The 26,973-nt window shown below is 45.8% G+C and overlaps 2 protein-coding genes across 6 annotated transcripts in view; one reads left to right on the top strand and one right to left on the bottom strand.

The window, feature by feature from the left end:
- RPS24 (ribosomal protein S24) overlaps positions 1 to 16,839 on the bottom strand; it is a 1,165,472-nt gene extending 1,148,633 nt beyond the window's left edge. For 2 of the 5 annotated variants that reach the window (XM_049646264.1, XM_049646268.1), the window contains exons 1-4: positions 16,822 to 16,839; positions 15,286 to 15,351; positions 14,987 to 15,196; positions 13,964 to 14,074 (exon numbers count right to left, since the gene is read on the bottom strand). In XM_049646264.1, the coding sequence (XP_049502221.1) occupies positions 13,964 to 14,074; positions 14,987 to 15,196; positions 15,286 to 15,351; positions 16,822 to 16,824 (390 nt within the window). In that variant the 5' untranslated portion in view covers positions 16,825 to 16,839. Of the gene's footprint in view, positions 1 to 10,588; positions 10,668 to 11,054; positions 11,077 to 13,781; positions 13,839 to 13,963; positions 14,075 to 14,986; positions 15,197 to 15,285; positions 15,352 to 16,821 lie in introns of those variants that run through there. The other 3 variants (XM_049646269.1, XM_049646267.1, XM_049646266.1) reach the window with 3 other exon arrangements.
- A 1,687-nt stretch (positions 16,840 to 18,526) lies between these two features.
- POLR3A (RNA polymerase III subunit A) overlaps positions 18,527 to 26,973 on the top strand; it is a 52,374-nt gene continuing 43,927 nt past the window's right edge. The window contains exons 1-5 of the mRNA XM_049646257.1: positions 18,527 to 18,905; positions 21,472 to 21,607; positions 21,838 to 21,975; positions 23,366 to 23,537; positions 23,785 to 23,939. Coding sequence (XP_049502214.1) covers positions 18,862 to 18,905; positions 21,472 to 21,607; positions 21,838 to 21,975; positions 23,366 to 23,537; positions 23,785 to 23,939 — 645 coding nt within the window. The 5' untranslated portion in view covers positions 18,527 to 18,861. The remainder of the gene's footprint in view (positions 18,906 to 21,471; positions 21,608 to 21,837; positions 21,976 to 23,365; positions 23,538 to 23,784; positions 23,940 to 26,973) is intronic.

The raw sequence follows: 26,973 nt of genomic DNA, 5'->3' as shown, positions 1-26,973 counted from the left end.
AGTATGAAGCTTGAAAACATGCAAAGTAAAAGAACCAGTCATAAAAAAGATCCCATGTTGCAGAATTCCATTTATAGGAAATGAAATGTCCAGAACAGGCAAATCTATAAAGAGCGAAGGTAGACTAGTGGTTGCCCAAGGTAGGGAACAGAGGCTGGAGGAAATAGCCAGTGGCTGCTAAGAGGAACAAGGTTTCTTTTTGGCATGATGAAAATACCCAGAAACCCGGTGGCGGTGATGAGGTGCACAATTCCAAAGCCCACTGAATTATATACTTTTAAAAGGATAAACATTGCAGTATCTGAATTACGAGTAAAGCAGTTTTTAAAAAGAAAGTTTGGTGTTTTTTTTTTTTTCAGTGTCAACATGGGGTGGTCTGGGAGTGATGAGGAGGAGGCAGAAGTCCTTGCAACACAAGCGGCAGCTGCTGTGGACACGTCGGCAATGCTCTCTGTTCATCCCCTCAGGAAGTGCTCCCTCTGCCCCAGTTAAGTGGAGACTGGGCTGCAGGAGCTGGCAGGACAAGGAAGGGACCTCTGTCCTGGGCGGGGCCGGTCAGTGTCGCATTGCCGGTAAGTGACAAGTTGGATGCCAGGTCTAGTTAACGGAACTGGCTACCTAGAATAGGAAGCAATGGGGAGGTGGGCGTGGGGAAGGAGAGCATAGAAAGCTGCCTGCAAAGGAGGAGTAGGAGTGGACTCACAGAAAGGGAAGGAAGAAGGAGGGAAGGGCTGATTTGTATCAGAATCCTTTCCCAGTCCCGATCCCAGGGAGGCTGCCAGCAGGGCCTACACTTTGGTTCTTAAACACCTCTCAGCTTTCCAATAACTTCCTTTTGCTTGAGAGGCTTCTACTCAGAGTCTCTATGAAGCATCCATTTTCTTCATCCAGCCATGGCAGAGACTGGTAGCTGTCCCCCAAAAGCATTTTCCCCACTTTTGCCTGGGCTAGAGCTAGCCTACATTTTCCAGCCCTCTTACAATTAGGTGTGCCAGGAGACTGAGTCCCAGCCAATGAGACAGGAACAGCAATGATGTGGGTGACTTCTGGTCAGGACTTTGTGGAGAAAGGGTGCCTCTCCTCCCTCTTCCCCATTCTGCCAGGTAGATGCAAGTGACCACGAGGCCCTGAAGATGGCAAAAGGCAGAGTAGGAGGAGCCCGGGTTCCTGACTCACCACATGCAGAGGAGAGCCTCCTGCTGACCAGGAATAGCCCAGCCGTATCTGGCAACCATTTGCAGAATGGAGCCAATACTGTGAGTAGCAAAGCAGAGGAAGTGGCTAGGTCCTCATAACACTCTTGATCTGCTGCATCAATCAACCCTGAAGACCCCTCTGCATCTAGATGCCTTCTTATATAAACAAATGAATGTCCTCATTGTTCAAGGCAATTTAAGTGGAGTTCTCAGTGTTCTGCGGCTGAAGGCTTCCTACCCAAAACACCATCTAAACCAAAGACAAAGCCAGCTCAGAGAGCACCAGTCGTAGACGTTTTGACTCTTAGCTTCTCAAGGAAGACCTCTGTACCAGTGATACTCTGCAAGATAGCACAGGGAAATGAGCTAAACAGCACGGAAGTTTTGCCCCAGACAAAACTGCAGTGCTTTATAACCTTAAAAACAGAAGGAAGATGGTGTTGGAAAAACTGGACAGCCACAAGCAAAAGAATGAAACAGGGCCTCTATCTTACACTATGCACTTATAAGTAAATCAACTGAAAATGAATTAAAAGATTGGGGCGCCTGGGTGGCTCAGTGGGTTAAGTATCCAACTCTTGTTCTCAGCTCAGGTCATGATCTCACGGTTCATGAGATCAAACCCTGCATCAAGCTCTGTGCTTATCTCAAAATAAATAAATTCTAAAAAAAAAAAAAAGTAAAGAAAAATGTGGTAGACACCATACACATACATACATACACACACACACACACACACACACACACACACACACACACAGTGGAATATTATTCAGCCATGGGGCGCCTGGGTGGCTCAGTCGGTTAAGCGGCCGACTTCGGCTCAGGTCATGATCTCGCGGTCCGTTGAGTTCGAGCCCCGAGTCAGGCTCTGTGCTGACAGCTCAGAGCCTGGAGCCTGTTTCAGATTCTGTGTCTCCCTCTCTCTGACCCTCCCCCGTTCATGCTCTGTCTCTCTCTGTCTCAAAAATAAATAAACGTTAAAAAAATAATAATAATAATAATAAATAAATAAAAATAAAAATAAAAAAGGGAGGGGCACCTGGGTGGCTCAGTCGGTTAAGCGGCCGACTTCGGCTCAGGTCATGATCTCGCGGTCCGTTGAGTTCGAGCCCCGAGTCAGGCTCTGTGCTGACAGCTCAGAGCCTGGAGCCTGTTTCAGATTCTGTGTCTCCCTCTCTCTGACCCTCCCCCGTTCATGCTCTGTCTCTCTCTGTCTCAAAAATAAATAAACGTTAAAAAAAAAAATTAAAAAATAAATAAAAATAAAAATAAAAAAGGGAGGGGCACCTGGGTGGCTCAGTTAAGCATCCAACTCTTGGTTTTGGCTCAGGTCATGATCTCCGTTTCATGAGTTCAAGCCTCACATTGGACTCCAAGCTGACATGCAGAGCCTGCTTGGGATTCTGTCTCCCTCTCTCTCTCTGCCCCTCCCCCACTTATGCTCTCTCAAAATAAACTGAAAAAAGAAAAAAAGGAAATCTTGCCATGTGTGACAACATAGATGGAGCTTGAGGGCAGGCAATACACTAAGTGATATTCGAGCAAGAGAATACCATATGATCCCACTTATATATGGAATCCAAAAGAAGTCCCAAACTCAAAGAAATAATAGAGATTGGTGATTGCCAGAGGCAGGGGGTAGAGTGTAGAAGAAACTGGTGAAGGTAGTCAAAAGGTACAAATTTCCAGTTATAGGATAAACACATCCTGGGGATGTCATGTACAACATGATGACTATAGTTAACAATACCATATCATATATTTGAAAGTTGCCAAGAGAGGTCTTAAAAGTTCTCATCACAAAGGGCGCTGGGGTGACGCAGTCATTTGAGTGCCCAACTCTTGATTTTGGCTCAGGGCATGATCTCAGGATTGTGAGATCGAGCCCAGCGTTCTTTCTCCCTCCACCCCTCCTCTGCTGTCTGTCTGTCTCTCTCGGAGTAAGAAGTGACTCCTGAGTAGCAAACAGCTCAGTCTGGGGTCAGAAGGGGAGTGAGCTCAAGGTGAAGAGGACTGAAGCTTAGTCTTCTCCCTACTACTGATGAGCTGGGGGACTTAGGGAAAGTCAACTGTGCCTCTGTGGCCTTATCCATAAACAGAAGAAAATGCAGCGCTACCTGCCTACAAAATGGGAGATGCCAGATCAACTAAATAACTTTCCTTCTCCAAGGAGGCTGGCTGGAAAGATGCATCTTGTTGAACACATTTCCTCTGCCAACAAGAGCTGCAGTTCAATGGTGTTTGCCTATGGGTCGGACAATTTCTAGCCAAACTCTCAAGAGTATCATTGCAGAGGATGGCAGCCAGCAGAGGGCTGTACCCAGACCCTCCCTTGACTCCCCCATGCCTCTGTGATGTGCACCTCTACAGCTCTCCGAAAACACAATTCCAGAGACTAACTACCCAGGCAGAGCAGCTCAGCTGGGTGAGCAGTCACAGCAAGCTGTGTGTAGTACGCCAATTCCTGGATTAATGAGGTGAATGCTGAATGAAGCCTCGCACAGTCACGGCCCCTCCCTCTGCGCAGTGTGTATGTGGAATACACTCTGCAGCTGAGAACAGGGTGTAAATCTTTCCTTCTTCCAAGAAATGCAGAATAGAAATCTATAGCAAATCCTTTATGTCTAGAGATCTGTGCTTTTTAAAAAACCCAATTTGATAGTTTCCACCTTACTGCCTTGCACCAAGTCCCCAGCAAGGCTTACTTAAGTGGATACAGGAGACGGATGTCTTACAGCAGGGTTTATAGCTGCCCTGCAATCCAGGTTCCCTGACTAGGACAAGTCTGTCTCAACTCCCCAGAGCAAAATTTTATAAAAGCGTCTGAAAGCCACCACTCTCGGCACCACTCCATCTTGCAGAGTAGGGAACGGAGGCCCAGAAAAAAGAGACTGGCCTGAGGAAATATGGTTGGGACAGAGCTAAGGCCTGAAGATGAGTCTCATGACCCAGCACTCTAGCCCCCCACCCAAACCATCCAAAAACTGGATGGAGGCACTGCACCACAGGGAGAACACTGAACCAGAATCAGGCCAGTAGGGTTCAAGTGTTCTCTTACCCAAATAAACCGCAAGCCCCTTAGCTGGGGCACACAGCTAAGGGGCAGCTTACAAAGGAGAAATGCTATTTGCACTGAATCTGCAGAGACACTGCAGCACGGATGGGTAGACATCGCCATGTGCACACGAACAGCAGAAAGCCCTGCAGGTTCAGCTTCCCTACGAGGGCCGAATCCTATAAACAAGATTACCACCCCCATTAGACCTTCTCTGAGAAGAAAGAGTGACCTCTCCAGTTGATGTGGCATTAGGCTTTTTTCATGCTTCCGCAAGGAGAGCGACCAGGACAACAAAGCAGGCTGCATCCGAGCCTGTGCCTACAGTGCCACCTTGTGGGAGTCTGTGTGGCTCCACAGACCTCTTTATTCCACCAAAGGAAAGGCTAGTAATTGGAGCAGTCCTTACCACCGCCCTCCCTGGTCCCCACAACTGTCCCACTGAAATGTCCTCCCCTGCCCCTCAGTGGTTTTCAAACTTCAGCCTGCACAAGAAGCTTCTTAAAACACAGGTTGTTGGAACCTAACCCAGTTTTTGGTTCAGTAGCTCTGGGTTGGGGCCCAAGATTTTACATTTCTAGCAAGTTCTCAGGTGATGCTGATACAGCCAGTTCAAGACTTTTGGAAAACCACTGCCTTTGCTAATCTCTCTGCACCCACCAATGCTCAGCAAAAATTCTAGCCCTTTATGAGATGTTCCAAATGTCCCCAGACTTATACCATGTCAAAGCTATGTTAGCTTTGATCAAGTTCCTTAACCTTGAGCCTCAGTTTTATCTGTAAAAGGTGGATATTAATAGCTCCCTCACAGAGTACTTGAAAAAGGTAAATGATACACAGGTCTCCCCCTCAAAAAACCTACATGAGCACTTATTTTTGCTAACTGAAAGGAATCCAAAGAGCATTTTCATTTTTGCCGGGAGTGGGGGGGGAGGAAGCAAAAACAGCATTTAGTTTGTTTTGCAGCACTCCGAGTGGCAAGAGTCACCGCCAAGCCCCTTGCCCCAACATACACTCAGCACCAAGACGCCATAGCTTTGAACGGTATTGTGAGCACCCGTGCTTTACCTCAATGTATTTTGTGCATCCATTAGTAAGATGTATCCCAAGATTTCAGGAAAGCCCGAGAGGTTACTTTCTGGGTCTGAGAACACTCCCAAATTCATATAAACCAATAACTTTGTTCTTTACACCTTCTGAAAGGCTTCACAGGATCACTCTACTTCCAGATAGCCAGGAAAAACTAATTCCTCGAACAGGTTTACTGGCATGCAGAAAATAAATGTCAGCTATTCTGCCATTATTTTATTAGCAGTATTACTGTTCATGTCCCAGCTTCTCGAGGACAGGGATCATTTCTCCTACTCAACACTTGTGAGGCAGAAGGGACCTTAGAAGCCCATTAGTCCAAACTTCCCTAGACTAGAAGCAGCGCCTGGGGAAGTTATCACAACTTCAGATGCTTGGGTGCCCCCCACAGCTAACTCAGGAGGCCTGGACATTTGTATTCTCAACCAGCACCCAGGTGCCCAATTTAGGAACTACTCATCTAGCCCTGTACCTCATCTAGACACGGGAAAATGGAGGCTCAGAAAAGTCTTACCATCCATAGCCCCAGGTGTCTAGAGGCTGACCAAGGATCAGAAACTAGGTCTCCGAATTCTAGTCTAGTCCTTTTCCAAGCCAGACTGCATGAATGCCATCTCTTCAATCCCTAGCCTCCTGCGCAAATCCCCTCTCCAGCATGCATGATGAAGAGTCCAACAGCTTTATGTATCCCCCATGCAGAGGAATTCAGCATGTGACACGTACGTTCAATCCACAGCTCAACATCCCATTCTCCAGCAGTTTTTTATTCCAAAATATTGAACAAGGGAAAAAAAAAAACTCTTAGCCTGTTGCACGAGGTCCTCAGTAACCTGCTCCCTGCTGACCTCTCTAGTCTCACTTATCTCCAGAACCTCACTTATACCCTAACCCCCAACCAGTGTGGACTCTTATTTTGGGCATCTCACTTCCATGTCTGGCCTACAGAAATTCAACAGGGAGTAGATGGTAAAGGGCAAATGAAAGCATGGGTGTTCACCCCCCTAGACCCACACTGCAGAGTTCTAGAACCCAGGAGAGCCTCTACTTCGCCAGCACAAATGAACTTCTGGTGCCCTTAAAGCCAACCCGAAGTCTTATTTTTGAAATGGGAGTTTCTAATACCAGAAACACACTATGTCAAACTGCTGAAGCCACCAGTCACCACAGGGCCTTCCATCTGATCTACAAGCATGCTGCTCCCACCTTACCCACCTGTACCCCAAAGAGTGGGCTCACTTCACCCACACCTGCTGCTTGTTCCCACCCTGCAAAAGTTCTTTTTGAGCTTCCATGGCGCTAGATCAAAAAACCCTGCTCCTGTGCATCCAGATTAGATTGTCCCAGTTGGTGGTATTCCCTCAGAAGCCTTCTAAGACCCAGTCACCCTGCACGGTTTCTCTCACCTCTGGATACCGATCATGTAATTTAACACAATTAAGCACCGTCTGCTGCTTCACGGTGAGAAACCAGGCCAGGAGACTGTGGGGAGTTGCTTAACCCCCTGAGCCTAGAGGGACATTCACTTCCCCAAGTCCCCACCAGAGACCAGGGCACACAGCAGCTCAGTAAACAGGAGATTCAGTTGGCCATCACTACTTCAATAATCTCACGGCAACGGGCAATTTGTTGAGCAGAGTGGACATACAAATCAGTTATCTTGGAACGCCTGGGTGGCTCAGTCGGTTGAGCGCCCAACCCCTGGTTTCGGCTCAGGTCATGATCTCACGGTTTGTGGGTCCGAGCCCCACATCAGGTTCTGCACTGACACTGGAGCCTGCTTGGGATTCCCTCTCCTGCCTCTCCCCCACTCACGTTCTCCCTCTCAAAATAAACCTTAAAAAAACTCATGTCTTGTTCACCTTCACGTATCTTGCAGACAACAGCTACTCAACAGGTGATCAGAGGCACAGCAATGAAGACTCTATTCAGACAGCTGTGTTCCACCCCCAGCCCCACTACTTGCACAAGTTGCTTAACTGCTGTCAACTCTCCAACATGGGTCCAATGACACTTGCCTCTTATGGTTACCGTGCAGATTAAAGGTGTTTATCTGGAATCTAGAACAGCGCTTGCCCTGGCTCCAAGAGTATGACCTATTAAGATACTGGAAGGAGAACCCAAAATAACCAACCAGGGAACCAAGCCCACAGCACTGTTAAAAGCTGCTTGATTCCTTGGGCACATACAACTACAAAGGAGGCAAGCTGTCAAGAAGCACCCCAGTATTCACTGGAGACTATAAAACCACCCCCATCAGAATCACCTCTAGCTTCTTCAAAGATCCCCGCTACCTCTCACCAAGCCAAAGCCTCCCACTAGGGCCAAACTGAGGAAAGGGAGGTATTCTCCCTCACTGTTGACTCCCCTTGGTTAACTTCGCTTTTTACAAGGGCTGCTTCAAAGCCTGCTGACAGCACAGCATGGTCTGGTTACTGTCAGCGTCGACAACGCTGGATCTGAGAATCCTGAAGTTCAACAGCACAGATGCCCACAATTTAAACTGAGTTACTGCCAAGTCCTTCCTATCACACATTGCTTAGCAATACAGTTCCCAAACTGTTCTTACAGGTGGATGCTACATCATTTGAGCCTCAAAATAGCCTTAAGTCAGGTCAGCAGAGCAGGTACCCATGGGTACCTCAATTTGAAGAGAAGTTAACCCTATCATTTGACCAAATGACTTGCCCAGACATCTACATGGACTACATGGAAAAATCACATGGAAGGGACATGAGATCAGGGCGCAGGCAGTGAGGGTGTGAGCTAGGCGCAGGAGCAGAGGCTGTGGTGGAGGCGATGGTGGACCAGACAACACTTATCCTGAGGCAGGTGGCCAGGCATCTAACCTTGCCAACTGTCAGTATGGAGGAAAGTGAGCCTGCTCTTGGGTCCCAATATTTCAAGAGGCTGGAAATCTGGATTGTTACGTATCATTTGTTCAGTTTCAAAATGTGCCCTGTGCAACAAAGCTCACAGACAAGACTACCAGTTGGTGACTTCGGCAGCCGCCCAGCCCAGCAGGTCCCTTGGAACAGTGAGCTCAGCCAGAGTTCATCACAACTCCAAGAGGCTACTGGATGAATGCCAACTCCGCCCTCCCTGAGCACACCCCAACAGAAGCTTCCATGCCTTGTGACTGCTACCAACCTTCACTTCCACTCAGGCTCCCTGCAGCTGTGCCTGCTAGCTCACATCAGTCCCTGGGACTCTGCTCTGAAAGCCACCACCAACCCTTCAGTTTGCTTCCACCAGTCCTGCTTAACCTTCCATCCACTGACCGCTAGTTCACACACCCGCCTCCCCCAGCTCCAATTTACCTGGTGCCCTGCATCCCCTCTGCCAGCTGTCCCTTCCCTTCAGCACCTCGCTCCTGCCTGCTCCTCCCCAGTCCTCTGCTCCCTCAGTCTCAATGCCACAGAAACCCCTTCTCTTTCTACAATGTGGGCCACCAGGCACCAGTGACCTCTGCACTGCTAATTTGAAATCCCCCACTCCAGGGGCGCCTGGGTGGCTCAGTCGGTTAAGCAGCTGACTCTTGATTTTGGCTCAGGTCATGATCCCAGGACTGTGGGACCAAGCCCCACATCCATGCTGAGCATGGAGCCTGCTTAAGATCCTCTCTCTGCCCTTCTTCCCTGCTCACTCTCTAAAAGAAATAAAAATTAAAACAAAATAAAATACCCCCCCCCCTCCACTCCTATTCATCACCAGTCAGCCATTTTGGTGAAAACAGACACCTGCAGGCCTGAATCTCCCACTCCTCCACACTCTCCTACTACATCCTGGCCCTAGCAAGGACACCCACAGGGCCATGGGTTCCACAAACCCAAGAGTGCAGCCTGAGCATACTGGTGCAGCCAGGCGGAGCAACTGCACCCACCCTACCAGCCGCAGGCCTTGGCCAGCAGGTCCAGCCCCCACATCCCTATCCTCAGGTCTCCAACTTCTTCATTCAGAGTCTCTCACCATGCTCTCCAAAACATACAACCATTCCTACCAGCAACCTTGTGCTTTCTGCTATCACGATTCTTGCCTTTTCCTGAATCCCCATCTACCCAACTAACCAGGTTTTTCATTCCATTACCACTTCCTGAGGTTTCTCTGCTGCTTTTTCATCCATAGACACAGTTCCTATAGTATTTATAAGCTTGACTCCCATATGGACCCACGTTAATATGCAAACCAATCCTACACCAACTTCAGGGCAAATAGCATCCAAAACCCTTAAGCTATTAATGCCTCTTCACCCTCAACTCAACTTCTGCACTTTCCACCCTCTCTATCCTCTCATCAAAAGGCACCACCCCCCACCTTTAGGGCGCCAGGGTGGTTTAGTCGGTTAAGCATGCGACTCGATTTCAGCTCAAGTCATCTCACGCGTGGGTTTGGCCCCGCACTGGGCTTGTACTGACTGTGTGGAGCTTGCTTGGGATTCTCTCTCTCCTCCTCTCTGCTCTTCCCTCACCCATGCTCTTGAGCTCACTCTCCAAGTAAATAAACTTAAAATTTTTTTCAAAAAAAAAAAAGGTACCCCAACCCTCACAGTAATCTTAAAACAACCACTCCTCAAATCTCTCAAATGTACACAACTGACCAATCATCCAGAGCTCGAGTATTCAACCCTGATGCCTGAAAAAGACAAACTCAGAATCAACATCCAGCAAAGAAAAAGTAACACCACATAACCCTCCATATTTCACCAGAAGCACATACCATCAGATTTACCAAGCTATTACACACTACACCCAAATATTCATTACACTAGAGCCTCTGATTCCCCACTCACTTATCCTGTAAGCACAAACTTACAGTGGACTAACAATGATTTTGGTGGATCCTACTGACTTCATGATAGATGATGAAAACATTTAGCAATCTAGTAATTTATAATCTAGTAATTTCCTGTCGAGGCCAGCAAATTTTTCAGTTAATTAAGAATAACGTCAGGTTCTAGGAAGACCAAAAAGGAATTCAGATTTCAAGTGTCTTTTTCAGAGACTGACCAACTAGACTGATGGCAAGTATTCACATGAGGCAAAACAGACTGGCCCTACCTACATGCCCCTGCTTTGCTAAGACTGTACACCCAACACCTTTGTGCCACGGAAAGGAACAACAGTCATGCCAAGTTTTCACTGAAAGCTTATGTGAACATGTGAATCCGGGCAGCAATCTAAATCTGCTCTAACAGCAAATTATCATAACACTTCCAGTAAACGTCAAATGTTTCAAACAACCAGACACATAAAAGTTCTTAGTTTATTAATCCTCTCATGAAAAATCTGCACAAACGCCAGATAGTCCCTGAAGCATCTTTACTCCTTCTGTGGAACAAAGAAAAAGAAAAATTTAGTTAGTTAACCACCTTTAAAAACCTGAAAATTAAAGTTCAAACCCTTCAACAAACTCCAAACTTAATGACGCTCATGCAGAAAAAGTATTAGTAACCTAGAATATTAACTTGGTGATAACACAAGGGAAGCATCAAGAAATAAAACTTGCAAGCATTCAAGTCAGAAATGAAATAAAAAAGCAGTTAAATACTACTAGGTTTTAAAAACAAAACCATATAATTATCAGTATTTAAAAGTCTACAGTTCTTGAGAGAATTTGTAAGTGGACTTCTAAAACCATTTCACATGCTCTATAGTTTTAAATTACCATTATCAGTAAACAAGTCTAATGATCTACATGAAAAGCTTAAATTATACCTGTTGTCCAATCTCCAGCTCACTGAATCAGTGGCAGGGAAGGGAGAAAGGAGGGAAGAAGGAAAAGAAACATTTCATTAATAGTCCCTTTTCAAACTCCAAAATAATCTGCATTTACATGCATGCAATCAGACACCTTAAAAATGACTGTTTGCTTTGTAAGTGTATACCAAACACTCTTCAGACACTCATTGATTTTATTCCCCCCCATTCTGAGAATACCTCGCATGATTACCACCGTTCTTATGTAAACAAAGTGGCACGAGGACTTCACAATGAAGAGATCATGCCAACGGCAGTGCCAACCCAAGCTGCCACCGCCTACATATACATGAAGTACACATGCCTGACCCTTATCCTTCCTGCTCTGCTCAGCAACATCATGCTGGGCACACAAGCACCATCAACAGACCTGGGAAGCATCCCATACAAGAATCTAAATTAATTTAGCCTCAGAGAGAACTAACTCTAAATGATCAAGCAAGCCTAAAACCTGTCTCAGTTCAATACTTTAAACGTCACTGTTTACAGCCACTGAAAGCAGTACAACTTAGTTTTTAAAAAGGCAAAACTCAGTCGATGAAAAAGCTTCAAATGCTCTTCAAAAGCGAGACTATTTATTCCTTCATTTAAAACAACTCTATCGTGATCTCCCAGTCTGTGAGTTCAAGCCTCTCGTTGGGCTCTGTGCTGAAGGCTCGGAGCCTGCTGCTCACCCTGTCCCTCTCTCTCAAAAATAAATGAAACGTTAAAAAAAAAAAAAAAACAACTATCGTACCCAAAAGCTAAGAGCAAATACCAATTTCAACATCCAAACAAAAACAAAAGTTAACATCAGTATGCCTGGCCATTTTGAGTCAAATACACGTGCATATTTACGCATTCATCTCCCAGCCAGGTTTTCAGAGCTATGCTAGTGAAAGGCACCAGTGCAACCTGAAGTATGGACAGTGATGCTCAGGTCCACAGAGGTAGCCCCTCCACACATGTCACCGTCAAGCACTAACACACAGGTCTCAAAGGCTGAATGAAGACAAGAACGGGTTAAATGTCCTTTGGTCTAGATCAGTCCACTGACTGAATCTTTTTGCAACCTCTGGGACTTCCGTTGACAGGTATAAGCCTCACAAACAGGGAGCAGTTCTAAGCAGCAAGTAGTTCCTCTGGCAGTTCATCCATTACTAGAACTCCACGGCTGGGAAGACAATGTGATTAGAGAGGTGGGCAGGCATAACACATTCACTGCCTGGCAGGGAGTCATCGCTAGAGGAAGCACAAAGGGACAGTGACTACAGTGTTTCAAAACCCTACTACCCTCCAACCCAGTCTTAGCCCACTTCACATGCTATGGATTGGGGCTGCTCAAATGCACAAAAATGGTTAACATGGGGTAGTGAACTACTGTGACCAGATAGTTATGGAAAAAGCGTATTTGTCGAAAACCTTGGTGTGAATATACAATTACCTTGGAATTTTTTCAATTAAAAGAAAAATGGACAGCAGATGGAAAATCAGAGGTCAATAAAAAGCGATGTATGGGCTCCTGGGTGGCTCACTCGGGTTAAGCCTCCAACTCTTGATTTCAGCTTAGGTCATGATCGCACCATCATGACATACAGCCCCGCATTGACAGTATGGAGCCTGTCTGGGATTCCCTCTGCCTCTCTCTCCACCCTTCCCTCCCTTGCGCTCTCTCAAAATAAATAAACTTTAAAAACTTTAAAAAAAAAAAAAAAAAAAGAAAAGAAAAGAAAAGAAAAAGCAATAGAATGGTACAAGGCCATTCTATTGAGCAAATGCTTCCTGGACAGATGCTTTGCCAGATTTCCTAGACTAGAGCTGCCAATGAAATCAACCAGTCCCAGGGTCCCTAAGGGAAAGACCGTTGATAAAAAAAATGAAAGAACCCTTCCCAAAGCCTGTATCAACCAAAGCCATTTCCTGGGTATGTAACTGAGGCACAGCATTTCCCAGTACAAATTAAAAGGTGCCTACTTGGTAGAGTACCCACCTTCCTCCACCAGGTCACTTCGCAACATAACATGCATTTGAGTTTCCAAAATAAACGAGATTAAAAGTTTTTCTCCTTTGCTCATAATCTACCATTTTAAAACATAGCATTTCAATTATAAAACACCACACTACAGAAAACTCTTGTTGTCCAAAAGCCAACATGCAAAGCATCAAAGCAAACTCCGTGAAGGTGATGCATCCCCACACCGTGCTCACAATCTCAGTACCTGCTAGACACTTCATTTCTGATGAACAAGAAATCCAAGAAAGTAGAGGGAAAAGGCAAAAAAAAAAAAAAAAAAAAAAAAGTTCACAGAACACTTGATTATTTGTTAATTTAACAACCCAGCACCTTAATTCCATTCAACTATTATTTACAGTAAGCTAGCAAAGCTGGTAAAAAGCTGCTTATCATTAAAATCACTTCAGTCTTGGCTAACTGGAGAGGAAGCAATTGAGATCTCTCAGCTGCCTCTCCAGCATGCCAGGAGAACATGGGCCACATTGATTCAACAGCTTCTTAAACCAGTTATCCGTTTTAAGCAAATAAATTTAATCTCCGGGAACCAGACATACTTCCCCATTAACAGTCTAAACCAATTAGCAGTAAAATGGGAAACTTTTCCGGATAGGGCTTGCAAGAGGCCCACCAAGATGACTGAACCGATGTGGCCCGCGTTGTGCTAATCTGTGAGCTGACAAAGGGTGGGCAAAGCTACTCTAGTGAGGTTAAGATACTACATCGTGTAGCGTCTCAAAACACGTTACCTTCTGTAATCCAGAAGAAGTGGGAAAAGAGAAAACATTAAAAAAGGTTATTAAGAAAACAATTCCCTCCTTTCTAGAAACTAAAGACCTGCAACTGACATTTCTGTATTCTCCTTGATGAACAATACCTTTTTGCCAGCACCAACATTAGCTTTTGCAGTTCCCCTGACTTTCTTCATTCGGTTCTTGCGTTCCTTCCGCTGTTTTCTCGACGTCTTTTTCTTCTCATACAAGCCATGCTGAAGGAGAAAGGAGTACCTCATAAGTGACTGGCAACATCAACTCAGCATTAACTAATCTGGTAAGGACCATGACCAAGCCAGACAGCTCAAGAAATGCAGCTTCCCAAAATCAATCCTTCTTCAAGTACATTTAAAAATACTTGTTTGTGCTAGTACCTGGTCATCAAATTAAGGGACACGTACATGTACAAATCAATGGCACAGGAACCAGACGTGCTCTCAATGCCCCACGTCACTCTGCCGTTCCTGCTGCCTGAAGACTGCTTCCAACCAACCTTCACATGGACCTCAGCTTCAACGTCACCTGCTCAGCAAGGCCTCCCAGACCACCCAATCAAAGAGTGCAGCATCTATCTACCACATCATGTTTTACCTCACCTGTGTTCTACTTATCTGATGGCAGAGAAGGAGAAAGAGAAACAGAAGTACTTGAAAGTAACCGTCTGCGTACTAGTTTACGACCTAGAATCTAAGGGAGCTTCTCCGGCTCACTGCTGTAGTTCACTGTAGTGCTTGGCACCCACAAAATGGTCAAAAACCTTTCATGGTTCCTGGCTACCTGTGAGAACCAAATCCAAACTCAGACTTTAATATCAAGGATCTCAATTTGGTGCCAACCTTTCAAACTCATCCCCCTATTTCCAGCTCCTATCCTCACAATTATTACTTGCCCTTCTAAACCCATCTCCAATGCCATCTCTTCAAAAGCTGTCGACTCCATTACTGACACCCTACGCTCTTTCTTATCTGTACATCTGTCGAAGAACCTTCTCTCTTAACCCCATTAATGTTCAGATCTGTAGCTTGTCCTTCCCCAGACTGCTTGCTCTTGCTCATTCCCCTGCACCCACAGCACAATGCTGTTGAAATTCAGTCTTCAGTAGCTGTTGAACAAATGAGAACACCTACTCGTGCAAGTCTATGTTTGGGTTCATTTTTCTTTGCATAATCCAAGGAATCATAAATCATGCCAAAGCCAGTTGTCTTGCCACCTCCAAAATGGGTTCTGAATCCAAATACAAAGATGACATCTGGTGTGGTCTTGTACATTTTGGCTAGTTTTTCCCGAATTTCTGTCTTAGGTACTGTTGCCTTTCCGGGGTGAAGAACATCGATGACCTTAAAAGAAATAACAAATTTTAGCATTTATCATTACGAAATGCATTTTTTGAAACAAAACAACCAAACTGTGATGTGTCCTTCCTTACCATCTGTTTCCGCTGAAGTAGTCGGTTGGTCATGAACTTCCTGGTCCGGATAGTTACTGTGTCATTCTGAAAATATTACACACTAGTTAATGATACCACTCAACCTTTTCTTGATCCCGCTGTAATTTCCCAAGCTCTGGAACTGCCAAGGAGTAGCCACCAGCCATATGTGAATAATTTCTAAATATCAAATGACATTTAAGATGCAATTCCGAATCCCGCAGCTGCAAGAGCCACATTTCAAATGTTCAAGAACCACAGGAACCAGTGGTGGGAATGCTTCCATGAAAAGAAAAACAAATCCCAAGTGCCTAACTTCTAGGACACCTCTAACACACATAAACGCAGTACCAAGAAAACCCACTCAACGGCTTTTTGGAAACTTACTTCTCTTTGCTACGGGAATCACTCTGGAGCAGTTTCTCTAACTCAACACCTCATTTTGGTCCTAATTCTGTGAGGTTTGTCCTATTTTAAGCTGTTTAGGAGCACCCATGGCCTCTAACCACTAGAGGCCAGTAGCACCCCCAACTCCCCAGTCATGATAAGAAAAAATGTCTCCAGATTTTGTAGACTGTACCCTTAAGTGTAAACAAACCCCAAAATCACCCTCACCCAAGAACCCATTCTCTGAACTAAAACTACTTCCACTTTAACAAAGGTTATAGTCTCAACTACGTTCCTAACATCCTGCACAAATCGGACACAAACACTGCACTCTGCAGGTCAACTACCCGTCTTGAATGGCCCACAAGAAATCCTACCCCCTTCTAAATGGCCCAACAGCTCTTACACAAGTGACCACCAAGGAAACGTGGGCATTCGGCATGTTTCCACTAAGTAAGAATTTTACAAAAAGAGAAGGGAGAGGCAACAATTGGTTGCTACGTTTAAATTTCAGTTTGCAAAGCCACACCAAAGTAAGTTCACTTCAATAGTACCCAACTCTTCAGAAGATCGGGGGGAAGGGGGGGTTGCAGAGGAGGTCGACTTAGAAATGGGTGCTGAACCTTTAAGACAGAGCTGACTAGTCATGACTTAATCCACACTCTTTGCAGGCTTCCATGTCCAGGGCCTCGGTTTCCCCAGTGTGCAAGAAGTTCCATCCGGCTGACAATATTTTAGCTTACACGTGGAATCGGCTTCACTCGCCACAACTCGCCCGGGCGCCGCCAGTACCCGCTTCACCTCTAGAGCTGCCATCACTTGCAAACCGCCTATCGCAAACTGAGACCCCCGGTGAAATGAGTTTCACCCCACCCAGCCCAATCCACTAGGCTCCACGAAGGCGACAAACGCAGGAGACGCTCGCGCAGTCCCCAGGCCCTGGACCCTGAAACCCGGCGTGTCCGGGTCCGGCAGCGCAGCCCGGACTCCCCGCCGACGGCTCCGGGTCTCTAGGCAACCAGCCTCCGTCAGACACACCCAAAGAAAAGCGACGGGGCTTCAGGTGGCCATAGCGCAAAAGGCAGGACCCAGAGACGAAGGATGGCTCAGATACGCGACGGATGACTGCACGGGTCTAAGGAAACTCACCATGATGGCGGTCAAGCTTTAGGCAGCCAGGGAGGAAAAGAGAACCACTAACCGCGGGCCAATCATATCAATGCGCTCGGAAGGACCCCAGGAGGCGCCGGCGTGTGGGCGTGGCCCGAACCGTGAGGGCGGCCGCGCCAATGCCGGATTGAAAAAGGCTTAAGGTGAGCCAAGGATCTTCGGCCACACCCCCGGGATTTTGGACTGGCCAATCCAGAGGCGGAACAACTTGGGCCGACGGATTTACGCCTGCGTGGGTTCCCTTTCAGCTCAATTTACTGTCTTGAACTGCGCTTCCTTAAAGTTCCGATAAGCCGAATTATAGTTTAAATTGTTTCATTGCGAGTTAGAGGTTCGTAAAGATGCAAGACATCTTAGGAGATACTGTCAACCAGCCTCCTCATTTTATAGCGAGGAAAACTGCAGAAATCCTGACTCAAAACCTTTGTTGTGTCAAATATATAAAACTATTTTCGTTGATTGCTACGTATTGTTTTTCTGAGATTTTCCTGGTGATTTTGTAAATTAAAAACAAAAAAAACTCATTAATTAATTTGCTTTTTCTGAAAATCTTAGTCCTTAACAACAAAAAAAAAGCTGTTTGATCCATAAATTCGTTTAGTTGTTTAAAATGGTCATGCAAAAATAAAGAATACATGTACATGTTCAAAGAGACATTAGGAAAAAACTTTCCAAAGGTTAGAATGAACGAGAAAACCACAGTGCAGTCTTTGAGGACAACTTTCCTATATTTTTTAGAATAATAGTTAATATTCACCGAGTGATTGTTATATGCCTGTTACATTGTAATTACTTTCACCTTCATTTTGCCATTTGACCAACTAAGAAGTAGGGTACCTATTGCTGACCCCTTTTATAAAATGGGGAAACTAAGACACAAGGAGGCTAAATAGCGTTCCCAAAGTTATACAACTTTTAGGTGGTAGTACCCACGGAGGCACTGTGGTTCCAGAACGTTTGCTCTTAACCTCTCTATGACAAAATCACTCATCAAATCTTGTTAGTATAGTCTTGTTAGTATAGTATTGTCCACAATAAGTAAAGTAAAATCTGATTTGCTTTGCTTTTCGTCTGTTGCATTTGTGTTTTGCTAGTAAGTATCCATGGAATCTAACGTACCTTCTTACAATTCAAAGGTGTTAAACCACTTCATTGGATTCGGTTTAGAGTTCCCCACAAATAGTAAAGACATTTTTGGCTCTGTAGCACTGAATCCTATGGTAGTATGGTTTCCTTGGTAGTGTCATGTGCTTAGATATCACACTAGGATCACCTCCCACAGGTTGTCACAGACTGGGTAAGCAATTTATCTCCTGTATACATTAATGATTTTCACTTCGCAGTGTCCCCTCATCTTGTATCCCTAGCTCATCATGGCTAACTTTTCACAGATTTACAGCTTCTGTTTTTGTAATCAATAACATGTTTAATTCATTTCTTTTTCAAAGTAACTTTGTAAACTGAAGGTGCACGCATGGCCGTGTTTTCTGACCTGTTTATTTCTTTCCGTGGTCGTACAGTTGGTACCTCTGTACCCTGGGCAGGTTCATTTTAAGCCTCCACCTTTACTTAAAAAATTAGAGGATCTTAATTAAGATGTTGTTGATGACGATGACGACGATTTTCCTCTTTATGCAGTTTTTGTCTCCCTGACTGCCTGAAAGTCCTGAGGCAAAGCGTTGCAGTATCTCTGCAGGTGTCAGAAGACCTGGAGAAATGGACCGGAAATGGGCTTTTGGAAGATACAGCACAGGCCCTGGTGCAGTTTCAAAGAGGCGCCGCAAGATGGCAGTGCAGGGAGAAGGCGAAAAGCGGCGTGTCCGAAGCCTCTCTTGACTGACAGCCGCGCCGGCGAGTAGCGGAAGAGGAAGCGACCACGTGGGGCGCTCTACGGTGGCCGAGAGGATGCCGCTGCTCTTGTAGTAACGAGGCAAGAAGCACGGCCGGGAGGTGCACGGAGCTACGTTTCTCTAATCTAGCTCCCCCGGTCTCGAGGAGGGTGCCCCGGCAGCCGTCACCATGGTGAAGGAGCAGTTCCGAGAGACAGATGTGGCCAAGAAAATGTAAGGAGGGGCAAGAATGGCCAAAGGACGGAGAAATGAGGGGCAGAGGGGCGCGAGGTCAGGAGTCCTGGGTCTCAAAGAGTCGGAGATGAGGGTCAGTTGGAAGGGGAGGGCCAGGAATCAGCGGAAGGTGGTGGGCAAAGCTCAGAAGTAATCAAGGTAGGTCAAAGAAATCGGTCAGGCAGAGGGCATTCCAGCACTCGGGGGACTGCAGGCCGGGGGTGGCCCCTGGGCTTTGGGAGGGGTAGGTGGGATGGGACGTGAGCCTTGGGCCTAAGCACGAGTCCTCTCGAGGTCAAACGATGACCCCTTTGTTTCAGGGAATCTTCTGCCACTGCAGCGTGGGGGAGCAATCTGGGCCGGGGAGTGTGTCTAATTCTGGTATTACTGCAAAGCACCCAACACGGAGGCAACATTTGCTGACCAAAAGGTTGGAGTTACCAGCTAGAAAGCTCTACCACTGGGCTGTGGGTGGCAGTCTCAAAAATAAGGCTGCGCTTTTGGGTCTACTCCTTCAGAGCTTAGTTATCAGGCCATGACCTCTCCTTAATGCTTCCAGGGGGAAAATGAACCAGTTGTTCTTGCAACACATGCTTACTGAGGAAGGTATGGTGTGCTAGACCCAGCCATAGGCTTTAGGGATGGGGCGTGAATAAGACCTTACTGCCTAGTCTAGTTGAAGAAGGTAGACAAGTGAACCTTGGCAAGTACAAGCGTAGGTATAGGGGTTCGGAGAGTATGTAATGAGAAAGCAGAAAAACGCCGGCCAGATAAGGAGCGCAGTGGAGGGAGAAAGGGGTGATGAGAAGGACGTGGGAGATCTGAAGCTGTGTTCCAGAGTCATCTGGCAGGCAGTAAGGAACCTTTGAAGCGTGTTAAGCAGGGAAGTGTCTCGATAAGAATTCTTCTTCTGGAAGATCTCTTGATTCTTGGGGAACAGAGTAAGAGAGAGACCTTGGAGGCCACTGCAGGGGGTCCAGGCAGGGGTAATGATGGTCTGTATGAGGGTGGTAGAGTCATTGGAGAGAAGTGGATTTTAGAGGAGTTTGGGATATAAAATTAACAGGATTGTTAGGGATGAGGGAAGGGAGAAATGAGATTGAAACACAGAATTTCTTGCTTGGGCAGCTGTGTGGATGGTTGCCATTCAAGGGGAACAAGTATCTTACTTGGAAGAATCCATATTTCCCTGGCCCCTCATGCCCACCCCAAACCCCATCCATATTCAGATGTAATCTGTTCTCACAAAGCAGGCTGGCAGACTCTGTTAAGATGCAAATTAGGTATCTGAGACTTCCATTTAAAACCTTCTAACAGCTTTCTTTTGCACTAACATTTAAATTCTCTACCAGAGTTCCCAAGCCCAACCTGACCTGAGCCCTGTACACCTCACTGATTTTGTCCTGTACCATTAGTTTTCTGTGCTCCATCATACTGGCTTGGTTCATTTGGTTCTTGAATGCCACGCTTGTGCTGGCTCTGGGACCTTTGCCCTAGTTGTTCTCTACTAAAAATGCCGGACCTCTGTCTTGTTTTACGGCTGTCTCCCTCTTACTCAGAATTCAGCTTAAATGTCAACTTTACAGAGGCTTTCTGACTCCATAACATAGTTTTCTTAGACTCTGTCTACCACTTCATATCATTTTCAATCTCTGCATCTATTCACTTTTGTGTCTGTATTTGCTTGTCTCTCTTGCCCACCCTGAACCGTGAGTCCCATGTTGGCAGGGTCCTTGTCTGTGTCCTCTAATATGGATCTTCAGCTTGGCACATAGTAAATCCCCGGTTTGTTGGTCAGATGGTTGAAGGAAAAGATTTGGGAAAGAAAGTTCTGGGTTCTGTTTTAGATGTGTCGAGTTTGAGGTGCCTGTACGGCTATGCAGAAGAGGTGTCTATTACCGTCTCCAGCCGAGTAGTAGTAGCTGGTCTATAGGAGATTAGACAGACATTAACAGGTATTCCAGTGACACAGTTACTCAAGAGGGATGTGTAGAATAAAAAGGAGTTGTGTTGCATCCCTAGGTGAGGAGAGATGATACCTAGGGATGGTAGTAGAAAAAACAACTACAAAAGAGACTTAAGAAGGAACAGGTGGCATGGGGCCAAGGCATTCAAAGAGTATGTGGTGTCACCAAGGCCGTGAGAAGAAAATATTTCAAGATAAGGGGGAGAGGGAGTTAACATCCAGCACTGCAGAGCAGGAAAATAAGAACATTCTCCTAGAATTTAGCAGCAAGCAATCATTCACTTGATAGTAAGAATGGAAATTATTTCAGTAGGACGAAGAGATGCTTACCAAGGAAAAATGGGAGAGATTTGAATATATTTAATAATAGCACAGTGAGCCTACAGACAGTTGGAAGGATAAGGTTGGTTGTGGTGGCTCACTGTGTAATAGCCACTTTTGGTAAGCGGTTTTGATGTAATTTCTCCCCTCTCTTGTTACTAATTAAGTAAGCTCTATGCACTACATTGGATTTCCACTTGCGATCCCAAGATCAAGAGTCTCGGTGCCCTACCGACTGAGCCAGGCAGGCACCCCAGCTCCCGTCTCTTTTTATTCCAGAAGCCACATCTGTTTTGGAATGAAGTCACCTGAGGAGATGCGCCAGCAGGCACACATCCAGGTTGTGAGTAAGAACCTGTATAGCCAGGACAACAACCACGCCCCCTTGCTGTATGGTGTGCTTGACCATAGGATGGTAAGGTCCCAACCCTTCCCACTTCTGTGCGTTTTGACTTGCCAGATTGGAAGAAGCAAGAGCTTCTCTCCATCTCCCTTGTTCCCCCTGCACATCTCAGGGTCTCCAGACCTCGGTCTGGAGGATTTGAATACACTGCACTTTCCCAAGCGATTTTGACTCAGAGTCACCTGGTCCCTCTCTCCTGTGCAGTGGTCTCCATTAGCGATTGCGTGTGCTTTTTTCCAAAGGGTACAAGTGAGAAGGACCGTCCTTGTGAGACCTGTGGGAAGAACCTGGCTGACTGTCTGGGACACTACGGGTACATTGACTTGGAGTTGCCATGCTTCCACGTGGGCTACTTCAGAGCAGTTATAGGCATCTTACAGGTAGGCGCAGAGGTGTCCGTTTTCAGGGTGTAAACTTAGGAACTACTGCTCAGGGACACTGGGAGTGAGCTTAGGAGCCGTGAGTGGTCGGGGACATCTGGGGAGGATTTTTACATTACATAACGTAATACTGCATCTTACAAGAAGACGCATAAGGATTCTTTACTCTTGATTTTTCTTGAGTAGGAGGTAAGTACGTGTTGTAAAAAGTAATCATGGGCGCCTGGGTGGCTCAGTCAGTTAAGGGTCCAATTCTTGATCTCTGCTCAAGTCATGATCTGACGGTTCGTGGATTCAAACCCCACATAGGGCTCTGTGCTAACGGCACAGAGCCTGCTTGGAAATCTCACTCCACCTCCCTCTCTCTGCCCCTCCCCTGCTTGCTTTCTCTGTCTCTCTCTCAAACTAAACTTTTTTTTTTTTTTTTAAACAAATAGCCTTTTTTCTTTTCTTTTTAACGTTTATTTATTTTTTTTGAGACAGAGACAGAGCATGAACGGGGGAGGGACAGAGAGAGAGGGAGACACAGAATCAGAAGCAGGCTCCAGGCTCTGAGTCATCAGGCCAGAGCCCGACGCGGGGCTCGAACTCGCGGACCGCGAGATCGTGACCTGAGCTGAAGTCGGACGCTTAACCGACTGAGCCACCCAGGCGCCCCTAAACTTTTTTTTTTTTTTTTTGGGGGGCGCCTGGGTGGCTCGGTTGGTTAAGCGTCCGACTTCAGCTCAGGTCATGATCTCACAGTTCGTGGGTTCGGGCCCCGCGTCAGGCTCTGTGCTGACAGCTTGGAGCCTGTTTCGGATTCTGTGTCTCCCTCTCTCTCTGCCCCTCCCCTGTTCATGCTCTGTCTCTCTCTGTCTCAAAAATAAATAAACGTTAAAAAAAATTTTTTTTTTAATAAAAAAAAATTTTTTTTAGCGTTTTACTTATTTTTGAGAGAGTATGAGTATGAGAGACACACAGTATGAGTGGGGGAGGGGCAGAGAGAAGGAGGAAGACACAGAACCCGAAGCAGGCTCCAGGCTCTGAGCTGTCATCACAGAGCCCGACGTGGGGCTTCAGCCCACGAACCATGAGACCATGACTTGAGCTGAAGTCAGACTCTTAACCAACTGAGCCACCCAGGCGCCCCATAAGTAAACTTAAAAAATAATAATAATCATGAATCAAGCAGTACAGAACAACACAAAATTTAAAAATCAGCAAAAATTCTACCAGGCAGCTCTGACTATAGGTAGCATTCTGGTGAACATCAGCCCCCTCTCTGTGCATATCTCCGGGCACATCGCTTAAAGTTTCCTGGGCAAGAGGTAGGGGTGACTTTTTTTTTTTTCTTTCAAGAAAAGACTTTTTCATCTCTCATTCTTTCATCGGTTTTAATTTTTAAAAGATGATCTGTAAAACCTGCTGCCACATCATGCTGTCCCAGGAGGAGAAGAAGCAGTTTCTGGATTATCTGAAGAGACCCGGCCTGACCTACCTCCAGAAACGTGGCCTGAAGAAGAAAATCTCTGATAAGTGCCGGAAGAAAAACATCTGCCATTACTGCGGTGCTTTTAATGGTGAGGAGAACACATAAAAGGTTTGGTGATAGTCCTTTCCATTCACTCTGGTCCATTTAGCTTATTAGTTTTATGGAGTGTTGGGAGGTCAGGTTTTTTTCTTGCAAACTAGACATCAGAGCCTAGCAACTGACGCCCTGTTAGCCAAATGCATTTTCAGTGATTTCGTTAGCCAGACTGCAGCCTCAGGCCAACCTGAGCAAGTATCTCATTTTCCCAACCTTGGTAAATAAATTCTCTCTTACAGGTACTGTAAAGAAATGTGGATTACTGAAGATAATTCATGAGAAATACAAGACCAACAAAAAAGTGGTGGATCCTATTGTATCAAATTTCCTTCAGTCTTTTGAAACAGCCATCGAGCATAACAAAGAAGTAGAACCACTGCTGGGAAGGGCGCAGGTGAGCCTGAAATCACATGCCTGCCTCCCCCCGCATCACACGCACCCATTCTTACCCCTCCCTCTCTGATAGACACGTCTTCTGAAATGAGAAGCTCCGTTAAGGTAGATCTCTAGGAATACTTCCATGAAAAGTGTTTATCTTACAGTGTGTTCAGTGTTGAATGTAGACTGATCATGTAACTAACACGCTTTTTTTTTTTTTTTTGCATTTATTTATTTTTGAGAGACAGAGACCGCATGAGCAGGGGCGGGGCAGAGAGAGAGGGAGACACAGAATCCGAAGCAGGCTCCAGGCTCCAAGCTGTGAGCACAGAGCCTGACACGGGGCTCAAACCCACAAATTGTGAGATCATGACCTGAGCCGAAGTCAGATGCTCAACTAACACACTTTGAATTGTGCAGACAGCATGTCACAGTTGTATCATAAGAGATTGTGGGGGCGCCTGGGTGGCGCAGTCGGTTAAGCGTCCGACTTCAGCCAGGTCACGATCTCGCGGTCCGTGAGTTCGAGCCCTGCGTCAGGCTCTGGGCTGATGGCTTGGAGCCTGGAGCCTGTTTCCGATTCTGTGTCTCCCTCTCTCTCTGCCCCTCCCCCGTTCATGCTCTGTCTCTCTCTGTCCCAAAAATAAATAAAAAACGTTGAAAAAAAAAAATTAAAAAAAAAAAAAAAAAAAGAGATTGTGGCATCACAGCTATACAGAGCATAAACTGAGAGAGCCTGTGTCTCACATGGGTGAGATCTAAGAAATTGTAGGTAACTCCCATTACTTTTCTTGGTACAGGCTTAACTAGTAGAACTTTATGAAGTATCCTGTTCTGCCTCACTTTGATTTCGATTAGTACTGAATTCACACAGTACCGTCCAGAATTGGTAGTATACAAAACTAACAAACCAGTTGAGTGGCTACTGAGTACCAAATTCTGTCAGTCATATGGGGAGTGTCAGGAACTGTAAGATAGTGGGTCTATTGTCACTGACCCCACCGTTTAGATGTGTCATGAGCAAGTAGTCTGAAAAGATAACTGACATCCTGGGCCAGGGCGCTAACCATCACTTGAGTGGCAGAGACCGGAAGTACAGTACGGTGGGCAAGGAGGAGGAACGTGTTGCTTTGGACTTGATTGGGAAATACTGAGGAAAGGTGTGGTTTGTTCTGGTCTTCGAACAGGAGTAGGGTTTACAGAATCAAGGGTAGTGAGCTTAGCACATCCAGGCGGCAATGCCTCGGCTGATTCTGAGGCTGAGGCTCTGAAAGACCAGAGAGTGCTAATGAAAGCACTTGCCTTCAGGGACTGCTGAGAGGGACAGGACCTGTTCCTTGCTCTTCACATGGATTGCCTCTGATTTAATCCTCAGCAGCACTTGAGACAGCCCTGCCCAAAGTGACAGAGAGGACTCAAGCCACGGCAGCTGGAGTGCTAGAGAAAAGACACAACTGAGAGCTTGGTGTAGAGCGCGTCCTGCTCCGAGGAGCGTGGCCCCATCAGAGGCTTTGAGGTGGTGAATGGTTCATGGTGAATAAATGACAGAATTGTAGGACAGCCTGACTGCTCTTCACAAGACCCCATTACCAGAGAGAAAGGGCAGGTCACGGCTTAGGAGAAAGCGGTCACAATTCATATATCTGACAAAGGACTCTCGTATCCAGGAAACGGTCCTTAAAAATCAGTAAGAAAAATAACCTGATTTTTTTGAATTTATATTTATTTTGAGAGAGAGAGAAGGTAAAAGGCAGAGAAAGAGAGGAAAAGAGATAGAATCTCAGGCAGGCTCCGCACTTCAATGCAGAGCCCAGTATGGGGCTTGAACTCACAAACCGTGAGATCATGACCTGAGCTGAAATCAAAGGTCAGACGCTTAACTGACTGAGCCACCCAGGTGCCCCAAAATACAACCTGATTTTAAGCAGTGGGAGCAAAACTTGAATTGGCACGTCCCAAAGCGTCCATTCCAATGCCAATAAATGAACATTGCTCAATGTTACTAGTCATCAGGGAATCACTAATTATAACTATACCCTCACGGAAAAATGGAAATGTAAAAAAAACTGAAAACTGCCTGCTTGCAAGGACGTGAAGTGACTAGCACTCACATTGATAGTGTGGAAGGTTACCGCTACTTTGAACGGCCGTTTAACAATTTCTTACAAAGTTACGCCTACATTAACCATACAATTCAGCTGTTTTTTTTTTTTGTTTAATTTACATCCAAATTAGCGCATAGTACAACAATGATTTCAGGAGTAGATTCCTTAATGCCCCTTCCCCATTTAGCCCATCCCCCCCTCCCACATCCCCCCAGTAACCCTCTGTTCTCCATATATATGAGTCTCTTATGCTTTGTTTCCCTTCCTGTTTTTATATTATTTGTGTTTCCCTTCCCTTATGTTCATCTCTTTTGTCTCTTAAAGTCCTCATGAGTGAAGTCATAGATATTTGTCTTTCTCTGACTAATTTCACTTAGCATAATACCCTCCAGTTCCATCCACATAGTTGCAAATGGCAAGATTTCATTCTTTTTGATTGCTGAGTAATACTCCATTGTATATATATACCACATCTTCTTTATCCATTTATCCATCGATGGACATTTGGGCTCTTTCCGTACTTTGGCTGTTGATAGTGCTGCTATAAACATGGGGGTGCATGTGTCCCTTCGAAACAGCACACCTGTATCCCTTGGATAAATACCTAGTAGTGCAATTGCTGGGTCATAGGGTAGTTCTATTTTTAGTTTTTGAGGAATCTCCATACTGTTTTCCAGAGTGGCTGCACCAGCTTGCATTCCCAACAATTGAGCAGTTTTAATCTTCAGTACATTCAGTACATACCTGAGAAAAATGAGTGCATATGTCTGCAGAAACATTTGTACGAGAATGTTCATTGCAAGTTTATTAATAAAAGCCAGAATTGGAAATAGCCCAAATGCCTGTCAGCGGGAGCATAGCAAATTGTCATAAAAAATTTTTTTTTAATGTTTATTTATTTTTGAGAGAGAGACAGAGCATGAGCCAAGAAGGGGCAGAGAGAGA

This window comes from Panthera uncia, chromosome D2 (assembly GCF_023721935.1).
Source record: "Panthera uncia isolate 11264 chromosome D2, Puncia_PCG_1.0, whole genome shotgun sequence".
NCBI lineage: Eukaryota > Metazoa > Chordata > Mammalia > Carnivora > Felidae > Panthera > Panthera uncia.
This window is presented reverse-complemented; position numbering and strand designations above follow the sequence as displayed.